We start from the raw sequence: 17687 nt of genomic DNA on the forward strand, positions 1-17687 counted from the left end.
TGGCGGGGGGCGCCTGGGCATTGCAAGGCCTGTGGCTCCATCAACCATGGAGGGGGGGGCATGTCCCGCCTGCCTGGGCCCCTCCATCCCTGCCCACCGGCTCCGCCCTGGGGGGAAACGAGCAACTGGGGGGGGCACCTCCCCTCCACCAGCCCCTCTGCTCCTGGGGTGGGCACGGCCAGGGGTGGGCCTGCTGCAGTGCATTCTGGGAGATCAGGCCCAGCTCCCCCACTGCCCTCGCCTCCCCCCCCCCTCCGGGTCACCCAGTCCAGCAGCAGGCTGCACTGCCCAGAACCACCACCAGGGGGCACCATCTTGTCAGAGAGGTGGGGGGGTCGGGCCCTAGGAGCTGGGGTGGGAGGAGGGGGAGAGCTGAGTTCCGTGGGGCCTTTCTAGAGATGGAGAGGACCCCCCCCCGGGGGTTACCTTTGGCCTGGCCCCACCCAGACACTGCAGCCCCGGGCATGTTCACATGCACACATAGAACCATGCCCGCCTGCACACGCGTGTGCGCCCCCCCCCCCCCCGTGCTGCTCAGCTCCATGCCATAGCGCCCAGCCCAGCTGGTGCCCCTCACTCCCACCCCACAGCCCCCCAGGTGCAGCCCAGCACCTTCAGGGTTAACTCCGGGTCCTGAGCCTGGAGCTTTTGCTCTGCCCCTGCACCCCACATGCCCCAGGGCCCTGCCAGCTCCCTGGGCTGGCAGACACTAGCCCATGGGACTCAGGCCGGGTTCCCACCGGTGCCGCCTTCCAGCCCCTCTTTGGCCCCAGCCTGGGCTGGGTGGGAGCCTGGCGCCCCCTGGGGTCCAGCAGCAGGTTGCAGCGGCTGCTCCCGGGGAGCCAAAGGTCGTGGGTTCTAGCCCCGTGGGACGGGGATCCCCGGCTGCAGGCGCAGCTCCGGCCAGGTGCCCCGGGCTGCCCTCACACTCTCTCCTTGTCTCTGTCTAGGGAGCCTGAGCCGGGGGGGCCCGCTCCCCGCCATGCTGCGCGCACCCCCCGCCATGATCCAGGGGCCGCTGGACTTCAAGCACTTCCTGCCCTTCCCCATGGAGGCGCAGCCGGCCGTGGGGCTCTTCCCTGGACTGAGCACGGTAAGGCCCTGGCTGCTGCCACCCCGTGCTCTGCTGGCACCGGTAGGACTCTGCGCCTCCCCCCCCCCCCCCCCGGGCAGGCGAGGGCCAGGGCCCCCCCCCCCCAGGAACGCTGCAGGGATCTGACCCACAGCTGGGCTGGGGGGCTGAGAGATCCTCTGGGCATGTTAGAGCACAGAGCCCTGGGTACCCAGACCCGCCCTGACCCCCAGACCTGCCCTGGCCCCCAGACCCTCCCCTGGGTACCCAGACCTGGCCGACAGACAGGGATGAATTTACCTGGAGCTTTAGGGGCCTGTACCCCTGTGTCCCCCCGAGTGCCTGTCCCCTGACCCCCCCATCAGAGTGCCCCACACTTCCCCTGCCCCTCCCCCATGTGGCCACGCTGACTTCCCCTGCCCGGGGGTGCTGTGGATTTAGTGGCCGCCGGGAGGGCGCGGGGCTGCCAATCGGCCGGCGGGTGCCGGGGAAAGCCCTTGCCGGGAAGGTGTTAGCGGCTTCGCGCAGCCCCACGGTGCCCGGCCCTGCTCCAGGTGGGCGTGTGGCCGGCTCCGGGCTGGCCAGCCATGGGGGGAAGGAGGAGCTGGCCCAGCGGCCGGCTGGGCTGGGCGGCTGCGGCTGCTGTTTTTCAGTTTCCCTGCAGACCAAACCAAACAAACGCCCACGGTGGGTAGGAGGAGCCCAGCCCCCGGCTGACAAGCTGCGCTGAGACCTGGCGAACTCGGGGCGCGGCTCGCAGCTCCGCCGGGCCAGGGTTGGCAGCGGCTGCCTGACATGCGCTGCCGGCAGGCGGGCCAGACGCTGAGTAGTCCGAGGGCTAACGGGGGGGGGAGTAGTCCGAGGGCTAACGGGGGGGGAGTAGTCCGAGGGCTAACGGGGGAGGAGTAGTCCGAGGGCTAACGGGGGGGGCAGAGTCTCTTGTCCCACATGCTGGCTGGGAGGGAGCCGGTGATGCCCACAGGGCACTGCCAGACATGAGCCCCCAGGCCGGGCAGAGCTGTGGGCCCCACTAGCCGCCCTGGCATGTACAGCCGCGGGGGGCAGCTCGTGTCCGCGCAGGGCGGCGAGAGGCCTTCACAGCATTGGGGCTCTGTGCCCCGCCTGGCCTGGCCCCTCCAGCCACGAGCAGTGGGGGGTCCCCACCTCCCAATCTGCCAACCCTAGGGTGCCCTGGCCCTCCAGCCTGGCCTGGAGTGGGGAGGACCCCAGGGGGGCACAGTGCCAGGCACGGGGCACCAGCAGGCATTTTCCTCGAAGGAGCGTAGCTCTTGGGCAGCGTGAGGGCCCAGATACTGTGGGGATGGGCACCTCGCAGAGAGGGGACATTGGCCCTCGGGCTCCCCCTTCCAATGTCCTGTTGGAAGATGGGCAAAACAAAACCCCCAAGCCCACAACCGCTCGTGGCGAGCAGGACACCTGCTTTCTAGGCCTGGGCGGGCAGTGGGAGCTAGTGGTGAGAGCAGTGCGGGGTTGGGAGCCAGGGCTCTGGAAAGGCGGAATGAGGGGCTAACACCAGCAGCAGGACGTGTCGGTGGGAGTCAGGGCTGCAGAGCTGGGGGGAGAAAGAAGCCGCGGGGGGGGGATATGCAGAGCTGGGAAGTGGGCGGGAGACTCTCGAGGTGAGACCGGAACTCGGGCCGCCCGGCTCCCAGCTCAGTGGCCTCGGGGCCGAGGCAGAACCTCTACTGCGGAGCATCTGATGAAACCCGGTTCCCTTGGGGGTCTAGCCAGGCCTGGAATAGCAGAGGTGGGGGCTGTGAGGGGCACCGGCAGGGCTGGGGGGGCAGGGCTGGGCCAGGCTGGGTCTCCTCTCCCCCATCCCATCCCTTGGTCCCCGCAGCCCCACGGAGCGGCCCCGGCCCGTCTGTAGGACCCGGCGCCCGGGGTCACTGACCTCACCTCCGAGCACGCCCGCCCCGGAGGAAGCAGCCAAGGCCCCGCTCCCGGCTGGCTCCCCTGAGCCGGCACCCCCAGGCCCAGAGGCCTTCCCAGCCCGGCCTGGCCCAGCAGCTGCCTTGGAGGCCGCAACAAGCCCCAGGGATGTGCCCGCTCTGGCAGCAGCCTGCAGGGCCGAGCTGGGCCCGGGTCCTTGGCCTGGCACAACGTGGCTCTCGGGAGCCAGCCCTGCCTGGCGAGGGGCTGTGCAGAGCAGCGGTGAAGATAGGAAACTGAGTCCCGGGCAGGCAGCGGGTGGGGGCCGTGGGTCCCGGCGGGCGCAGGGTGGGGGCCGTGGGTCCTGGCGGGCGCAGGGTGGGGGCCGTGGGTCCTGGCGGGCGCAGGGTGGGGGCCGTGGGTCCTGGCGGGCGCAGGGTGGGGGCCGTGGGTCCTGGCGGGTGCAGGGTGGGGGCCGTGGGTCCTGGCGGGCGCAGGGTGGGGGCCGTGGGTCCTGGCGGGTGCAGGGTGGGGGCCGTGGGTCCCGGCTGGCGCAGGGTGGGGGCCGTGGGTCCTGGCGGGTGCAGGGTGGGGTCCGTGGGTCCCGGCTGGCGCAGGGTGGGGGCCGTGGGTCCTGGCGGGTGCAGGGTGGGGGCCGTGGGTCCCGGCTGGCGCAGGGTGGGGGCCGTGGGTCCCGGCTGGCGCAGGGTGGGGGCCGTGGGTCCTGGCGGGCGCAGGGTGGGGGCCGTGGGTCCAGAGCTGCGGGGCTCTGACAGGGGCAGCTGGAGCCGGACTGGGCTCTGCTCTGGGCCGGTGCCAGGGGGTCGCTGGGCCGGTGACGCCCCGTGTCCCACGGCTCCCTCCTGCGCCCAGGCCCTGCCGTTCCTGCAGCCGCGTGTTTCTGGGTCTGGGACTGTCTCTCGGAAGCGGGGGCCCGCTGGGCAGCCGGTGCGTGGAGGGGGTGTCGCAGGAGGCCCCTTCAGTGGCTGCTGCCCCCCTGGGGCCAGGCCACAGGGAGCTGCGGGAAGGGGGCTCCGTGGGGCCTGGGGGCCGGAGCCAGCCGCCCCGCGCAGGGGGCAGGAGGGGGCTGCGGGGCTCTGGATGCAGGAGCTGATGCCTGGCGCCCAGGGGGCCTGGTTCGATTCGTGGGGCGCCCAGCCGGCTCCCCGGCTCCCCACCTGGCTCCCCTCCTCCCCATCCACCGCCCCCGCACCCCGCTGGGAGCAGCCTGACCCCCGCAGCGCGGCCCCTCCTGTCCGGGGGGGGGGGAGTCAGGACTCGGCGCCGGGCAGGGGCACCCCGGGGTGGGGCAGGAAGTTCGGGTCCCGGCCAGTCGCAGGTGGCTGGGGGGGGCGGTGCAAACGCGGGGGGGGGGCAGTTGGGTCATTGCCCCCCCGGCAGGTCGGGGGGGTGGAAGCGCCCGGCTGGGGGAGCGGGCTTGGCGCTGGCCGGCCGGGGTGGGCGCTGCTCGCTCCGCCCCGGGCCCGGGGCTCCGCCCGCTGCCGGCTGCGCCGGGACTCGGCCGGGATCGCGCCGCGGCCGGGCGCTGGGCGCTGCGGAGTCGCCCCGCGGGCGGGGTAAGGGGGCGCGGGGGCCGGGCTGGGGGGGGAGCAGGTGTCCCGGGCGGGGGGGGACCTTCCGGCTCCCGATCCCCCCCAGCGCGTTTATCCCGCCCCTGCCCAGCGCCGCAAGACCGCCCCCCCCCCCCCGACAGCTCCCCCCCCCCCGGCTCCCGCATCCACCTGCAGCCCTTTCTGGGTCCCCGCAGCGCGTCCCCCCCCCCCCCGCCTCTCTCCGGCTCCCACAGCCCCGCTGTCCGAGTCTCTGCAGCCCCCCCCCCCCCGCCTCCACGCAGCCCCCTGCACCGCCGGGCCCCCCCGCTCCGCATCCGGCTCCTCTCACCCCCTGCACCCCCCCACCCCTGTGCGGAGTGACTCTGCTGATGGGTTTATGGGGGCAGAGCCTGTTTCAGGGCTGGGTCCCTGGGTGCCCCCCCCCCAGACCTCCCCCTGCCTGGCTGGGTCTCCCCATGCCCACAGAGGGAGGGAGGGAGGGACCACCATACCCCCCCATGTCCCCCAACCCCTTGTAACCCTCCACGGCCTGACCCCCCCCCAAGCGGGTCTGTATCCGGAGCTGCCCAGTCCAAGGTGGGGGGGGGGGGCTGGTGTTGGGAGGCACCTTTGACTCCCAGAAAGCCCTGGAAGGGCTCCCCCATGCCACTTTCCGTGTAACCCCCCCACTGGGGAAACTGAGGCATGGAGCTGCTCAAGGTCACTCAGCTGAGCCCAGCCGGGCGCAACCCTCCCCCAATGACCCCCCTGAGTGCAGTGATCCCTGGGGCCCTGCGCTAGCCGCTGCATCCTGCCCCCCTCCTGCCTCCCAGATCCTTCCCTACCCACTAGCCCCCACTGCCCTTCCCACAGGTAGGGCTAGAACCCGGGCACCCTGGCTCCCTGCTCCCGCCTCCTTCCTTTGCAGCAGGCGGGGGGGGGGGAGCAGTGGCTGAGAGGGGCCTTTCCGTGGGAGCCCGTCCCTAGCCGACCTCCTGGGGAGCAGCAGCTCTACCAGCTTGTGCCTGCCAGGCCCTCAGTGCCAGGCCCCCCATTAGTAAGTGTTTGGGGGGGGCTGCCTCCCCCCAGCTCTACCCCCCCCCCCCGACGGAGCCTTCCTTGCCCTGAGCGGCCAGTGCCCCATCCCTGCTGGCTGCAGCCAGTCCTGTCACGGGCTCCAGGGGCCCAAACGTGGCCCCCTGGTACTCGAGTGTGCGTGGGCTCCGGCCTGCTGGCTCCGGGCTGCCCTGGCCGGGAAGAGAACCCAGGAGGCCGGGCACCCGTGCCCTGGTTCCTGCACCTAACCCTGGCCACAAACCACCAGCTCCGGCCGGGGCCCCGCGCAGAGCCAGGGCTGGGTGTCGGGGGGGTGGGGAATCTCGCCTGCTTCCTGTGGCGCGTGCTGGGCTGCTACAGAGAACGGGGCTGTTTCCGTGGGCCTGTGAAATCTCCCCAGGGCCTCCCGCGCTTTGTGCCCCTGGGAAATGCAGCCGCCTCTGGGGTGGAGCACTGCCAGCCACAGCAAGGAACGGAGGCGGGTGTAAAGGGCCCCGGCATGGCCTGGCTCTACCGGCCTGTGGGATTGTAGGGCACTAACCCCCCCACCGCGCACAGCCCTCGAGCCCGTGTTGGGGGAGCCGGGGAATGCTGACCCATCCCAATATTGCCCCCCGCACGACCAGCCCTCCTGCCCATTCCAGCCCGTCTTCTGCTGCTGCCCAGGCAGCCTAGAGCACAGGGCTGGGGGCCAGGACTGCAGGGCTCTGTCCCCGGCTCTGGGAGGAGAGTGGGGTCTAGTGGTTAGAGCAGGTAGCTGGGAGCCCTCTGCCCAGCGGCCCGACCGGAAGGGGGAAGCCCACCTGTAGGGGTGGCTCTATCTGCCCTGCATGGGGAGAGCCCTGACTCCTTCCAGTAGCCAGCTCCCCTGCCTGCCCCTTGCTCTGTGCTGCGTCGCTGCCCTGCGGCTCGGTGGGCAGCCCCCCTGGATTCTCCGCGGGTAAGGAGCCCCCTCAGCCAGTCCCCAGGGGTCCCCACCTCCCTTCTCCCACTAGGCTGCCCTGCGAAATGCAGGGGAAACTGAGGCACGCCCAGGTTTCCTAAAACCATTAGATGCCCCCGTTGCCACGCAGGGAGGAGAGTGGGGGGCCAGGAGGGAAGGGGGGGTCATTAAAAAGGACTGGCTGAGGGGGCTCTGCCCTAGGCTGGGTGCCGGGCTTGGGCCACGCTGCTGGGCTAGACGGGGGGATGGTGCCCGCTCTTGTGCCCATCTGGAGAGGTTGGAGGGAGCCAGCAGGGATGGGTCGTCCTAGGAACAGCCCAGCGGCGGTGATATCCCGGCTTGTGCGTGGATGTGCTGCCCCCTAGAGGCTGGGCCGGCAAATGCCGCTGTGTCTGTGGGGCCAGAGGTCGAGGGTTCTAGTCCCAGCCCGGGCTAGGAACACCTGGCTGGGGCCTGGCGCACGAGGAGGGGCTGTGACCCAGCGTCTGGGGCTGAGCTGACCGGGAGGGGGGGTCGTTTCGTGTCACGACTCCGGGGTTCCCTTCCTGGCTCTGTGGGACCGGGGAGGGTGCACGCCGGGGCTGAGCGCGTCCCTGGGACGGGGCGGGGGAGGACATGGGCACGGAGGTGGGGCTGCTCCCCACTCCTGCCGGGGACTTGCTCTGGGAGCGGAGAGGGGGCTTGGTGCAGCCGAGGGGCTGGAGCCGTGGGGGGACGGGGCTAGCAGGGATCCCCCACAGACTGGACACCTCCGAGACGGCCCCCATTCCTGTGCTGCAGGCCTGGGCTCCGGGGGCTTGGCTGGCCCAGCTGGCTCCCCCGCCCCCTCCGGGCTGGATCCCGACCCCTCCAGCCGCCTGGCACAGGCCTCAGGGCTCCGGTGCGCAGCAGAGCCAGGCTCCGTGGGGGGAGTGGGGCTGGGGCAGGGGGTGGGGGGTGGAGCTGATCCGCTCTCCCCACCCCCGCCAGGAGGGGCGACTGGCAGGGTGGGCCGGAGATCGGACCAGATAACCCCTAATCCGGGGGGGGGGGGGGACTGTGCAGATGTTCACGCTGGGCCCGTGGCTCAGCGCCTCTAATCCGCAGCGGGAGCCCCGGGCTGGATTAGCCGGGCAGAAATCCGCCTGCCCTGCTTAACCCTCCGTGCCCGGCAGCCCCCCGGGATCAGGCAGCCGGGCTTGTGGTGGCTGCCCCATGGCTCCTGTGGTCGCTCGCTCCCCTGTCCCGTTGGAGGCCTGGCAGCCGGTCCCTGGTTCACCAGAGCCCCCCAGAGTCAGCCGCCACTGGCCAGGGGCAGGAAGGGAACCCAGAGCCCGGGCTGAGCCCTGCTCCCGCAGCCAAGCCGCCACATCTCCCCCGCTGGGCCCGGCGTGGAACCGGGGGCCTGGCTCCTGGCCGGCCTCGCTGCCCTGCTTTCTGGGTCACAGCTGCTCCGCTGGCAGGGCCGTCTGGGGGGGGCATCGGGGTGGCTCTGGGCTGTGGGATTGAAGGCGAGGTCCCAGCCTGGGGGGCACTCGGCTCCACATGCTACAGGACACGCTCTGTTGGGTTTTGCCTGATCCCCCCCCCACCCACACACACACGCATGCACACACATGCACACGCATGCACGCACACACATGCACACGCACACATGCACACACACGCACACATGCACACACACATGCACACACACGCACACACATGCCGCACCGGGGTGTCTGGGGGCCTCCCAGGCTGTATTGCCAGATGCTCCTGCAAGGCAGGGCTGGGCGGGGCAGGATAGGACTCGGCTGGGCCACGCTGGGCTGGGCTGGGCTGGGCAGGTTGGGGCTGGGTTGTCATCCCCATGTCCTGGAGGGGAGCCAGGCTGGGCGGGGGGGAGGGGGAGCTCAGGGGAGCCATCTGTGGCGGGTCAGAAGTCGATCCCGCCGCCCGGGCCGGCCCTTCCCCCCCTCCCGTTCGTGGTGACCCAGCCAGGGGTGCAGCCTGGCCAGGCCGTGCTCAGGCTGGACTCCAGCTCGGAGAGCTGCTCCCCCCACTGCTGGCTCCAGAGCCGCTTCACTTCCTGTCCCAAAGTGAGCGTGGGCGGCGTTTGGCGGGGCCTGGGGCGGGGGGGGGGGCCCTGGCTCTTCGGTGCTGCACGTGAGCAGCCCCCCCCCCCGGGTGCTAGGAAGGGCAGGACGGGGCCAGGAAGGGAAATTCCACTCGCGCTAGCGAATGCTGGGCCAGCCGCCGGCCTTGGCTGGGAGCAGCATGGCTCAGCTCCCCTGGCCGCCTTCCAGCTCCCGCCGGGGAGATCACAAGGGCGGGGAGCGGAGCATCACCTGCCCCACCCCCGGCTCGGGGGGCCTCCGGCCTCCACAGGCGGCTCGGGAGCTAAACTCCCACATGCTGGGAGGCAGCAGTGGGCCCGGGGCTGCAGGAGGGGGGGGGGGGAGCCACCAGGGGGCGCTCGGCTGCAGGGGGTGGGTGGGGGCCAGCAGGGGGCACTGGCCTGCAGGGGGCAGATGGAGGGCCAGCAGGGGGAGCTGAGCTGCATGCAGTGGGGTGGGGGCCAGCAGGGGGTGGGTGGGGGCCACCAGAGGGCACTCGGCTGCAGGGGGTGGGGTGGGGGCCAGCAGGGGGTGGGTGGGGGCCACCAGGGGGCGCTCGGCTGCAGGGGTTGGGGTGGGGGCCACCAGGGGGCGCTCGGCTGCAGGGGGTGGGTGGGGGCCACCAGGGGGCGCTCGGCTGCAGGGGGTGGGGTGGGGGCCACCAGGGGGCGCTTGGCTGCAGGGGTTGGGGTGGGGGCCACCAGGGGGCGCTCGGCTGCAGGGGGTGGGTGGGGGCCACCAGGGGGCGCTCGGCTGCAGGAGGTGGGTGGGGGCCACCAGGGGGCGCTCGGCTGCAGGGGTTGGGGTGGGGGCCACCAGGGGGCGCTCAGCTGCAGGAGGTGGGTGGGGGCCACCAGGGGGCGCTCGGCTGCAGGGGGTGGGTGGGGGCCACCAGGGGGCGCTCAGCTGCAGGAGGTGGGTGGGGGCCACCAGGGGGCGCTCGGCTGCAGGGGGTGGGTGGGGGCCACCAGGGGGCGCTCGGCTGCAGGGGGTGGGTGGGGGCCACCAGGGGGCGCTCGGCTGCAGGGGTTGGGGTGGGGGCCACCAGGGGGCGCTCGGCTGCAGGGGGTGGGGTGGGGGCCACCAGGGGGCGCTCGGCTGCAGGGGTTGGGTTGGGGTGGGGGCCACCAGGGGGCGCTCGGCTGCAGGGGGTGGGTGGGGGCCACCAGGGGGCGCTCGGCTGCAGGGGGTGGGGTGGGGGCCACCAGGGGGCGCTCGGCTGCAGGGGGTGGGTGGGGGCCACCAGGGGGCGCTCGGCTGCAGGGGTTGGGGTGGGGGCCACCAGGGGGCGCTCGGCTGCAGGGGGTGGGGTGGGGGCCACCAGGGGGCGCTCGGCTGCAGGGGGTGGGGTGGGGGCCACCAGGGGGCGCTCGGCTGCAGGGGGTGGGGTGGGGGCCAGCAGGGGGTGTTTGCAGCTGGAGTGTTCATCAGAGGGTCACTGCAGCAAAGGGAAGGGGGGGGCCGGGGCAGGGCTGGTGGGTTATGGGGGGGCGCGGTGCCTGGCTGGGGAGGGCAGGTGCCAGTGTGTGTAGGGGGGGCGGTCGCTGGGGGGGAAGCTGCCAGCTGCTCTTCGGAGCTGGATCCCAGGGGTGGGGGCTGTGTGGCCCATTACGGAGACCCGCCCCCCCGGCTGCTTAGCTTGATGTGGGCCTGGGACTCCTGGCGCCGTGCCACGCGCAGGCCACGGCGCATTCGCGGATTGTGGGGGACAGTGGGGTGTAGTGGGCGGAGCAGGGGGGCTGAGTTCTCAGCCCGGCTTGGCCTGTCCGCGCATCACCCGCTGGGGCTCTGACCAGCTGCTGAATCCCTCCCAGCCCCCCCCCCCCCCGCGACGTGTCTCACCCCCTGCCCTGCCCCCCATTTCCTGCCCCACATGCTCACGGGGTTTGTGTTGCTGGCCCTCCTCAGCTCACCCCCCATCCGAGAGGGACTCCTCCCTTTTGCTCCCCCTTGGGCCAAGGAGGCAGGGCCCGGCTGCCTGGCGGCTCACGGCCTCTCTGTGCCCGCAGATGGACCCGGTGCAGAAGGCGGTGATTAGCCACACCTTCGGGGCGCCCCTCGGCCGGGCCCGGCGCCCCGTCATCTCCTGCAACGTCTGCCAGATCCGCTTCAACTCCGAGGTGAGCCCCCCGCCCGGCACGGAGAGCCCCCCAGGCCTGGCACGGAGCCCCTGCAGCCGCCCGGACCCAGGGTGGCACCGCGGCGTCCCTGCCCCTGCCCACCAGGCCGTGGGGCCGTCCCGCTGCGGGCACGCACAGGGCTCTCGGCTGGCGCGGCCACACAGGGTGGAGGGGGCAGCGTCTTGCCCCCCTGGACTGGCACAGAATCCGCCCGCAGCCCCTCCGTCGCTCAGCCTGGCCTCGGTAGCTCACCCGGCCCCGGGAGCGCCCCGGCCTCCCCGCTAGGGCCCAGTGCTGCATGGGGGAAACTGAGGCACGGCTCAACTTCTGAGAACTACTACCCCGAATTCCCGCTTGGTGTCACGGCCAGCCCATGGGGCTCTGCTCTGACCCCAGGGGACGGGGAGGGGCGGGCCAGGCCAAGATGAGCCGTGTCGGGCAGTCGGCAATGCCCAGGCTACGGGGGGTGTCCAGGCCTGGCTGTGCCCACCGCTGAGAGCTCGTCTGTCTCTCTTGTGTCCATTCTGGGGTGTGGGGGGTGTCCCCCCCCTTTCCACTCCCCCCACAGCCTGGGCCCCACTGCTCCTCCCCATGCAGCTAGCCCTCTTTTCTTTGGCCTTATGGATCCCCCCGTCCTTCCAGGGGTAAACTGAGTCACAGAGAAACGTGGCTGGCGCTCGGGCATGCAGGAATTCAGTGGCAGGAGCTCGAGGGGCCGTGCAGGGAGTGGCCGGTGCAGCCTGGGGGTCAGGGCTGGCCCCTAAACCGAGTCCCCTCTTTTGTGGCGTTGGCCTGGCCTGGCTCCGCGCCCGGCTCTTGGGCACTGGGGGATTTGCGGCTCTCTAGCCGGGCTGACCGGGGCGAGCCGAGGGGCAGGGAGCGGGCAGTGCCCCCCAGGCTGGGCATCACTGACCTGCACCCCCCCCCCCCGGCACAGTCCTGTGTCCAAGCAGCTGCTGCCGGTCTCTGCTCCCAGGTGGGGAGCGGGAGTGGGGGTCTGCCCCCCGCAGGCCGCCCCTGGTGCCCCCGCCCAGCATGGGCACAGCCTGGAGGGGGAGCAAAGGGCGCTGGCCCGGGGGAGGAGGCAGCTGTTGAGACTCCGCTGTCCTTTGGCACAAGGCTGGGGAGGGGGTGACCCTGCCTGAAAAGGGGTGGCAGCGCCCCCCAGCCAGGCCCTGCCCGCACAGCGGGGCACCAGCAGCCAGACAGGCAGGGGTTGCGGTTGGGGGTGAGGGGCACTGGCAGGGCTGGGGGGGCAGGGGCCGCGGGGCAGGAGTGAGGTGCACCGGCAGGGCTGGGGGGGTAGGGGCCGCGGGGCGGGGGTGAGGGGCACCGGCAGGGCTGGGGGGGCAGGGGCCGCGGGGCGGGGGTGAGGGGCACCGGCAGGGCTGGGGGGGCAGGGGCCGCGGGGCGGGAGTGAGGGGCACCGGCAGGGCTGGGGGGGCAGGGGCCGCAGGGCGGGGGTGAGGGGCACCGGCAGGGCTGGGGGGCTGGGCTAGTCCAGGGTTCACCCTGTCCCGGCAGCAGTGGGAGGGGCCTGGGGGGCGGACCCACGGCACTGTCTGTCCCCACAACCCGCGGGCTGGGGGGGGGGGCTGCTCGGTTTGTTGTTATGTCCCAGCTGTGGCTGCAGCTGCGGCCCAGGCTGTGACCCCGGGCGGAGCCGAGGCGCCATCCCCGGAATAAACAGCACAGAGCGCGGCCAGGAGCTGGCTCAGCCCTCGGGGCGGGGTGCAGCCTGGGGCTCCCCTCCCCCCTCAGGGCACTGGACTGGCCCCCACTCCCTGCTCTAACCACTAGTCCCCGCTCCTCTCCTAGCGCAGGGCATGGAACCCGGAATCCTGGCCCCAGCCCCCCGCTCTCCCCTCTGGCCCAGTTGCTGAGCACTCCAGGGCCCGGGGGGGGGGGGGGGGAGCTGCAGGGGCGCAGGGGCCACTCGCCTGCCCCCCTGTGTCAGGGCTCTAGCTGGGACCCCAGGACAGGGGCTTGCCTGCAGTTACTGGAGATAGAATTGTGCCCCCCGGCTCCTCCCTCCAGTTACTGGGAGGGCAATCTGAGCTGGGGCTGTGGGTCGGGAGCGAGGGGCGCCGGCAGGGCTGTGGGGGGCAGGGGGGCTGTGTAGCTGGTGGGGGCTGTTTGTCGAGTTAACCCCCAATCCCTGGGCTAGAGGCGAAGGGGGGGGAATCTCTGGCCCTTTTGGGGGGGCTGGGGGCTGCTCCTAATGCCCCCCCTGGGGGCTGGGCACTGTCGGCGGGTCCCTGCCCCCGCCCCGCCACACTTTGGGGCTGCGCTGTGTGTTCCTGCCCCCCACCGTGCTGAGCCCGGCTCCCGGACCCCTCCCCGGGGTTGGGGGGGGCTGTGGGGAGCTGCTCTGACCCCCCTCTCCCCACAGAGCCAGGCCGAGGCGCACTACAAGGGGAACCGTCACGCCCGGCGCATCAAGGGCTTGGAGGTGGCCAAGACGCGGCAGAAGGAGCCGGGAGCCCGGGAAGGCGACAAGCCGGGGCCTGTGGGCAGCCCCACGTCCAGCGTCGGCGAGGGCGACTCGGAGAAGCCAGGTGCCCCCCATCTGCCCGAGGCCTCAGCACCCTTAGCCCCCTCCCAGCCGAGGGGAACACAGCGCGAGCCCCTTCCTCACCCCATGATCTGGTGCCGGGGGGGCAATGGGGCGCCCTGGGGTGGAGGGGCCGGGCCCCACCAGCCTGCCCAGACAGACTGAAATGCAGCTGGCTCTGGTGTGGGGCATCAGCTGCTCAGTGGCACCCAGCACCACTGCCATGGGGCAATTCTGTCCCGGCCCCCACCCTCCACAGGGCCGCCCCAGCCCATCCCCCAGCCCCTCTGCAGCGGGAACCCGAGCCGGCTCGTCAGCCCAGCCTGGCGGCTAATTAAATAGCAGCGCATGAAAAATTCATGGCGGTGGCACCAGGCGGGTCATGGGGCTGCGTGGCGCCCGGAAGCCGGTGGCTCTACAGAACCCGGCGCTGCCAGCTAATGAATGCCCCCCCGTTGTAGTCTCCACCCCCCACCCCCGCGCCCCAGCCCCACACCCTGTCACGGCTAGTGGCACGGCGGGCACCTGCGTTGGGCAGCAGGGTGGGGGCAGATACTGTCCTCCCCTCACCACTCCAACAGCTGCAACAGCAGCGCCTGGGCATTGGGCTTGGGGGGCACTGGCAGGGATGGGGGGCTGGGAGGCACTGGCAGAGCCCCCCCCCATGTGAACTGGAAACCCGATCGCCACGGTTACCAGAGCCTGCCTGCCCCGTCTGGAAACTTTCCTCTGGAGCAGAGGGGGGGGAATTAATGGCTCCTATGAATTATAGAGCAGCCTCGCACGCTGGACCTTGTGCTGGGGGGGCTAGTTGGGGAGGGCTGGGGAAAGGAAGCTGGGTCAAAGTGGGGGGAGGTGAGGTGGGGGGGACATGAGATGGCTGGCCAGCAGGAGGGAGGTGAAGTGGGGGGGAACGTGGGCAGGCTGACCAGTGGAGGGCGGGGACAGGCGAGGGGGGGAGATGCAAATAGGCGCAAGGGGGCGCTGTGCTGCAAGAGGGGCGCAGTGACCCTCGTGTGGCACATGGGGGCGCTGCACTGCAGATTGCGGGGACGCAGTGACCCTCGTGTGGCACTAGGGGGCGCAGCACTTCAGAGAGCGGGGCGCAGTGACTCTCCTGTGGCACTAGGGGGCGCTGCATTGCAGAGCGCGGGGGCGCAGTGATCCCGGTGTGGCACTAGGGGGCGTTGCACTGCAGAGCGCGGGGGCGCAGTGATCCCGGTGTGGCACTAGGGGGCGCTGCACTGCAGAGCGCGGGGGCGCAGTGATCCCGGTGTGGCACTAGGGGGCGCTGCACTGCAGAGCCCTGGGGCGCAGTGACCCTCGTGTGGCACTAGGGGGCGCTGCATTGCAGAGCGCGGGGGGCGCAGTGACTCTCCTGTGGCACTAGGGGGCGCTGCACTGCAGAGCGCGGGGGCGCAGTGATCCCGGTGTGGCACTAGGGGGCGCTGCACTGCAGAGCCCTGGGGCGCAGTGACCCTCGTGTGGCACTAGGGGGCGCTGCACTGCAGAGCGCGGGGGCGCAGTGACTCTCCTGTGGCACTAGGGGACGCTGCACTGCAGAGCGCTGGGGCGCAGTGACTCTCGTGTGGCACTAGGGGGCGCTACACTGCAGAGCGCGGGGGCGCAGTGACTCTCCTGTGGCACTAGGGGGCGCTGCACTACAGAGCGCGGGGGCGCAGAGACCCTCTTGTGGCACTAGGGGGCGCTGCGCCCCAGCCCTCCCTGGCCCCCCACCCCACACAAGCCCTGACGGTCTTCCACTATTTGATCTGAGGAAGCGGGTCTGGCCCCGAAAGCTCATCATCTAATAAACCATCTTGTTAGTCTTTAAAGTGCTACATTGTCCTGCATTTTGCTCCTGACGGTCTGTTCTCCTGCAGCCGAGCCGCAGAACGGGCTGGGGCTGGCCCTGCCCCCGGCTCCCGCCTCGCCCTTCAAGCTGCCCTACCTGGCGTCTCCGGCCCCAGCCCTGCCCCCCTGCCAGGCCTCCTTGGCCGAAGCCAGCCAGGACCCCAGGGGTGCGCCGGCCAAGGGGGATGCGGCGGCACCGCCCGCGGGCACCGCGGGGCCAGGCAGCAACGGCAGCGCGGGGCCCGGGGCCAGCGCCAAGGCGGAGGAGGAGAAGGCCAAGAAGCTGCTGTACTGCGCGCTCTGCAAGGTGGCCGTGAACTCCCTGTCCCAGCTGGAGGCCCACAACAAAGGTACCAGGCCGGGGCCGGGCAGCTGGGCGAGGGGGGCTCCACCTGGCCTGCAGCACCAGGGTCCTGGTGCCCACGGGGGCTGCCATGCCCACGCCCCAGGGCCGGGCCCCACCTGTCCAGCTCCTTTTGGACCCCCCCGTCTACAGTTCCACCAGTGCCCCCCAGTCCTGCCCCCCCCAGCTGTGCCAGTCCCCACCCCCTGGCAATGCCCCGAGTCCTACAGCCCAGCCCTTCTTTGCCAGTGGGGAGCTGCTCTCAGTGCCCCTCCCCGGGGACCCACATTTCCTGCCCCCCCGCTGGCGCCCAGCCCTGGAAAAACAGAGCAAAAGCCACAGACTCAGCCGGTCCCGCCCCGTCTGGCTTCAGAGCCCTTCCCGGGGCTGCTGCCGGCCATCCCGCCCCCCCCCCCCCCCCAGCTCCTTCAGCCACCCCCTCCCCAGGCTTGTCCGCACCCTACCGGCTCCTTCAGCCACCCCCGGCTCGTCTGCCCCCCTCCCCTGGGGTTCCCTGCAAGCCGGACGCAGATTCAGATGCCGCCCAGCAGGGTTTGCATGTCTCCTGGGGGTGCCCATTCGCGCCGGCCTCGTTTATTCCGCACGCGGCTGGAAACGCTTTGGGAATTGCTCCCGCCCCTCCTCCGCCGCACCAGGACCCTGCCCTCCCCAGCCGCGCTGCGCCCCCATTGGCACTGCCCTGTGGTCCAGGAAAGACCCATCAAACTCAGTGCAGCTCAGCAGGGCTCCAGCCCCAGCCTCTGCCATGGGGGGCGCCGTGGGGCAGCAGCTGCCCCCCCACCCGCCTCACTGCCTCCTGCTCCCCCCAGGGACCAAGCACAAAACCATCCTGGAGGCGCGCAGCGGGCTGGGGCCCATCAAGGCCTACCCCCGCCTGGGCCCCACGGGCAGCGGGGAGCCGGGCAGCCAGGACCCCAACGCTCAGGAGCGAACCTTCCACTGCGAGATCTGCAACGTCAAAGTCAACTCGGAGCTCCAGCTCAAACAGGTGGGGCCCTGCCCCCCCCCTCGGCCCTGCCCCCAGGCCAGGGCCCATGGGATGCGGCGTCTCAGCGCTGAACCCTGGGTGGAGGCAGGACAGTGGTCCAGGCCCAGGGGTGGGAGGGGAGCGGGGTCTAGTGGTTAGAGTGGGGGGGGGGGGCTGGGACAAGGAGGGGAGCGGGGTCTAGTGGTTAGAGCAGGGGGTTGGGGCCAGGACCCTGAGGCTCTAGGCCCAGGAGTGGGAGGGAAGCGGGGCTAGTGGTTAGAGCGCGGGGCTGGGGCCAGGAGGGGAGTGGGGTCTAGTGGGTAGAGCGCGGGGCTGGGGCCAGGAGGAGAGTGGGGTCTAGTGGTTAGAGCGGGGGGGGGGGCCAGGAGGGGAGCGTGGTCTAGTGGTTAGAGGGGGATTGGGGCCAGGACCCTGAGGCTCCAGGCCCAGGGGTGGGAGGGGAGCAGGGTCTAGTGGTTATAGCAGGGGGGTCAGGAGGGGAGTGGGGTCTAACAAGGCTCTGACAGTTTCCTTTCCCCTGCAGCACATTTCCAGCCGGAGGCACAGGGACGGGGTAGCCGGGAAGCCCAACCCCCTGCTGAGCAGGCACAAGAAGCAGCGGAGCTCAGCCGATCTGGGGGTGAGCTCAGAGGAGGGGGGTGGGGGAGCTGAGAGGGGCAGGGGAGCTGAGAGGGGCGGGGGATGGGGCAGGCGTTGGGGGTACAGAGAGGCGGGGGTGGGGGAGCTGAGCGGGCGGGGGATGGGGCACAGACATTGGGGGTACAGAGAGGCGGGGGTGGGGGAGCTGAGCGGGTGGGGGATGGGGCAGGCGTTGGGGGTACAGAGAGGCGGGGGTGGGGGAGCTGAGCGGGCGGGGGATGGGGCACAGACATTGGGGGTACAGAGAGGCGGGGGTGGGGGAGCTGAGCGGGTGGGGGATGGGGCAGGCGTTGGGGGTACAGAGAGGCGGGGGTGGGGGAGCTGAGCGGGGTGGGGGATGGGGCAGGCGTTGGGGGTACAGAGAGGCGGGGGTGGGGGAGCTGAGCGGGGTGGGGGATGGGGCAGGCGTTGGGGGTACAGAGAGGCGGGGGTGGGGGAGCTGAGCGGGTGGGGGATGGGGCAGACGTTGGGGGTACAGAGAGGCGGGGGTGGGGGAGCTGAGCGGGGTGGGGGATGGGGCAGGCGTTGGGGGTACAGAGAGGCGGGGGTGGGGGAGCTGAGCGGGGTGGGGGATGG

The 17687-nt window shown here is 71.8% G+C and overlaps 1 protein-coding gene across 4 annotated transcripts in view; it reads left to right on the forward strand.

The window, feature by feature from the left end:
* The window catches only part of ZNF385A (zinc finger protein 385A), a 31159-nt gene that overhangs the window by 10807 nt on the left and 2665 nt on the right, over window positions 1–17687 (forward strand). For 2 of the 4 annotated variants that reach the window (XM_075901660.2, XM_075901662.2), the window contains exons 2-7: window positions 951–1135; window positions 10602–10712; window positions 13105–13270; window positions 15150–15470; window positions 16294–16472; window positions 16996–17091. In XM_075901660.2, coding sequence (XP_075757775.2) covers window positions 951–1135; window positions 10602–10712; window positions 13105–13270; window positions 15150–15470; window positions 16294–16472; window positions 16996–17091 — 1058 coding nt within the window. Of the gene's footprint in view, window positions 1–950; window positions 1136–2777; window positions 2841–10601; window positions 10713–13104; window positions 13271–15149; window positions 15471–16293; window positions 16473–16995; window positions 17092–17687 lie in introns of those variants that run through there. The other 2 variants (XM_075901661.2, XM_075901663.2) reach the window with 2 other exon arrangements.

The sequence above is a fragment of the Pelodiscus sinensis genome, chromosome 31 (genome assembly GCF_052426305.1).
Source record: "Pelodiscus sinensis isolate ZL-2025 chromosome 31, ASM5242630v1, whole genome shotgun sequence".
In the NCBI taxonomy this organism is placed as follows: domain Eukaryota; kingdom Metazoa; phylum Chordata; order Testudines; family Trionychidae; genus Pelodiscus; species Pelodiscus sinensis.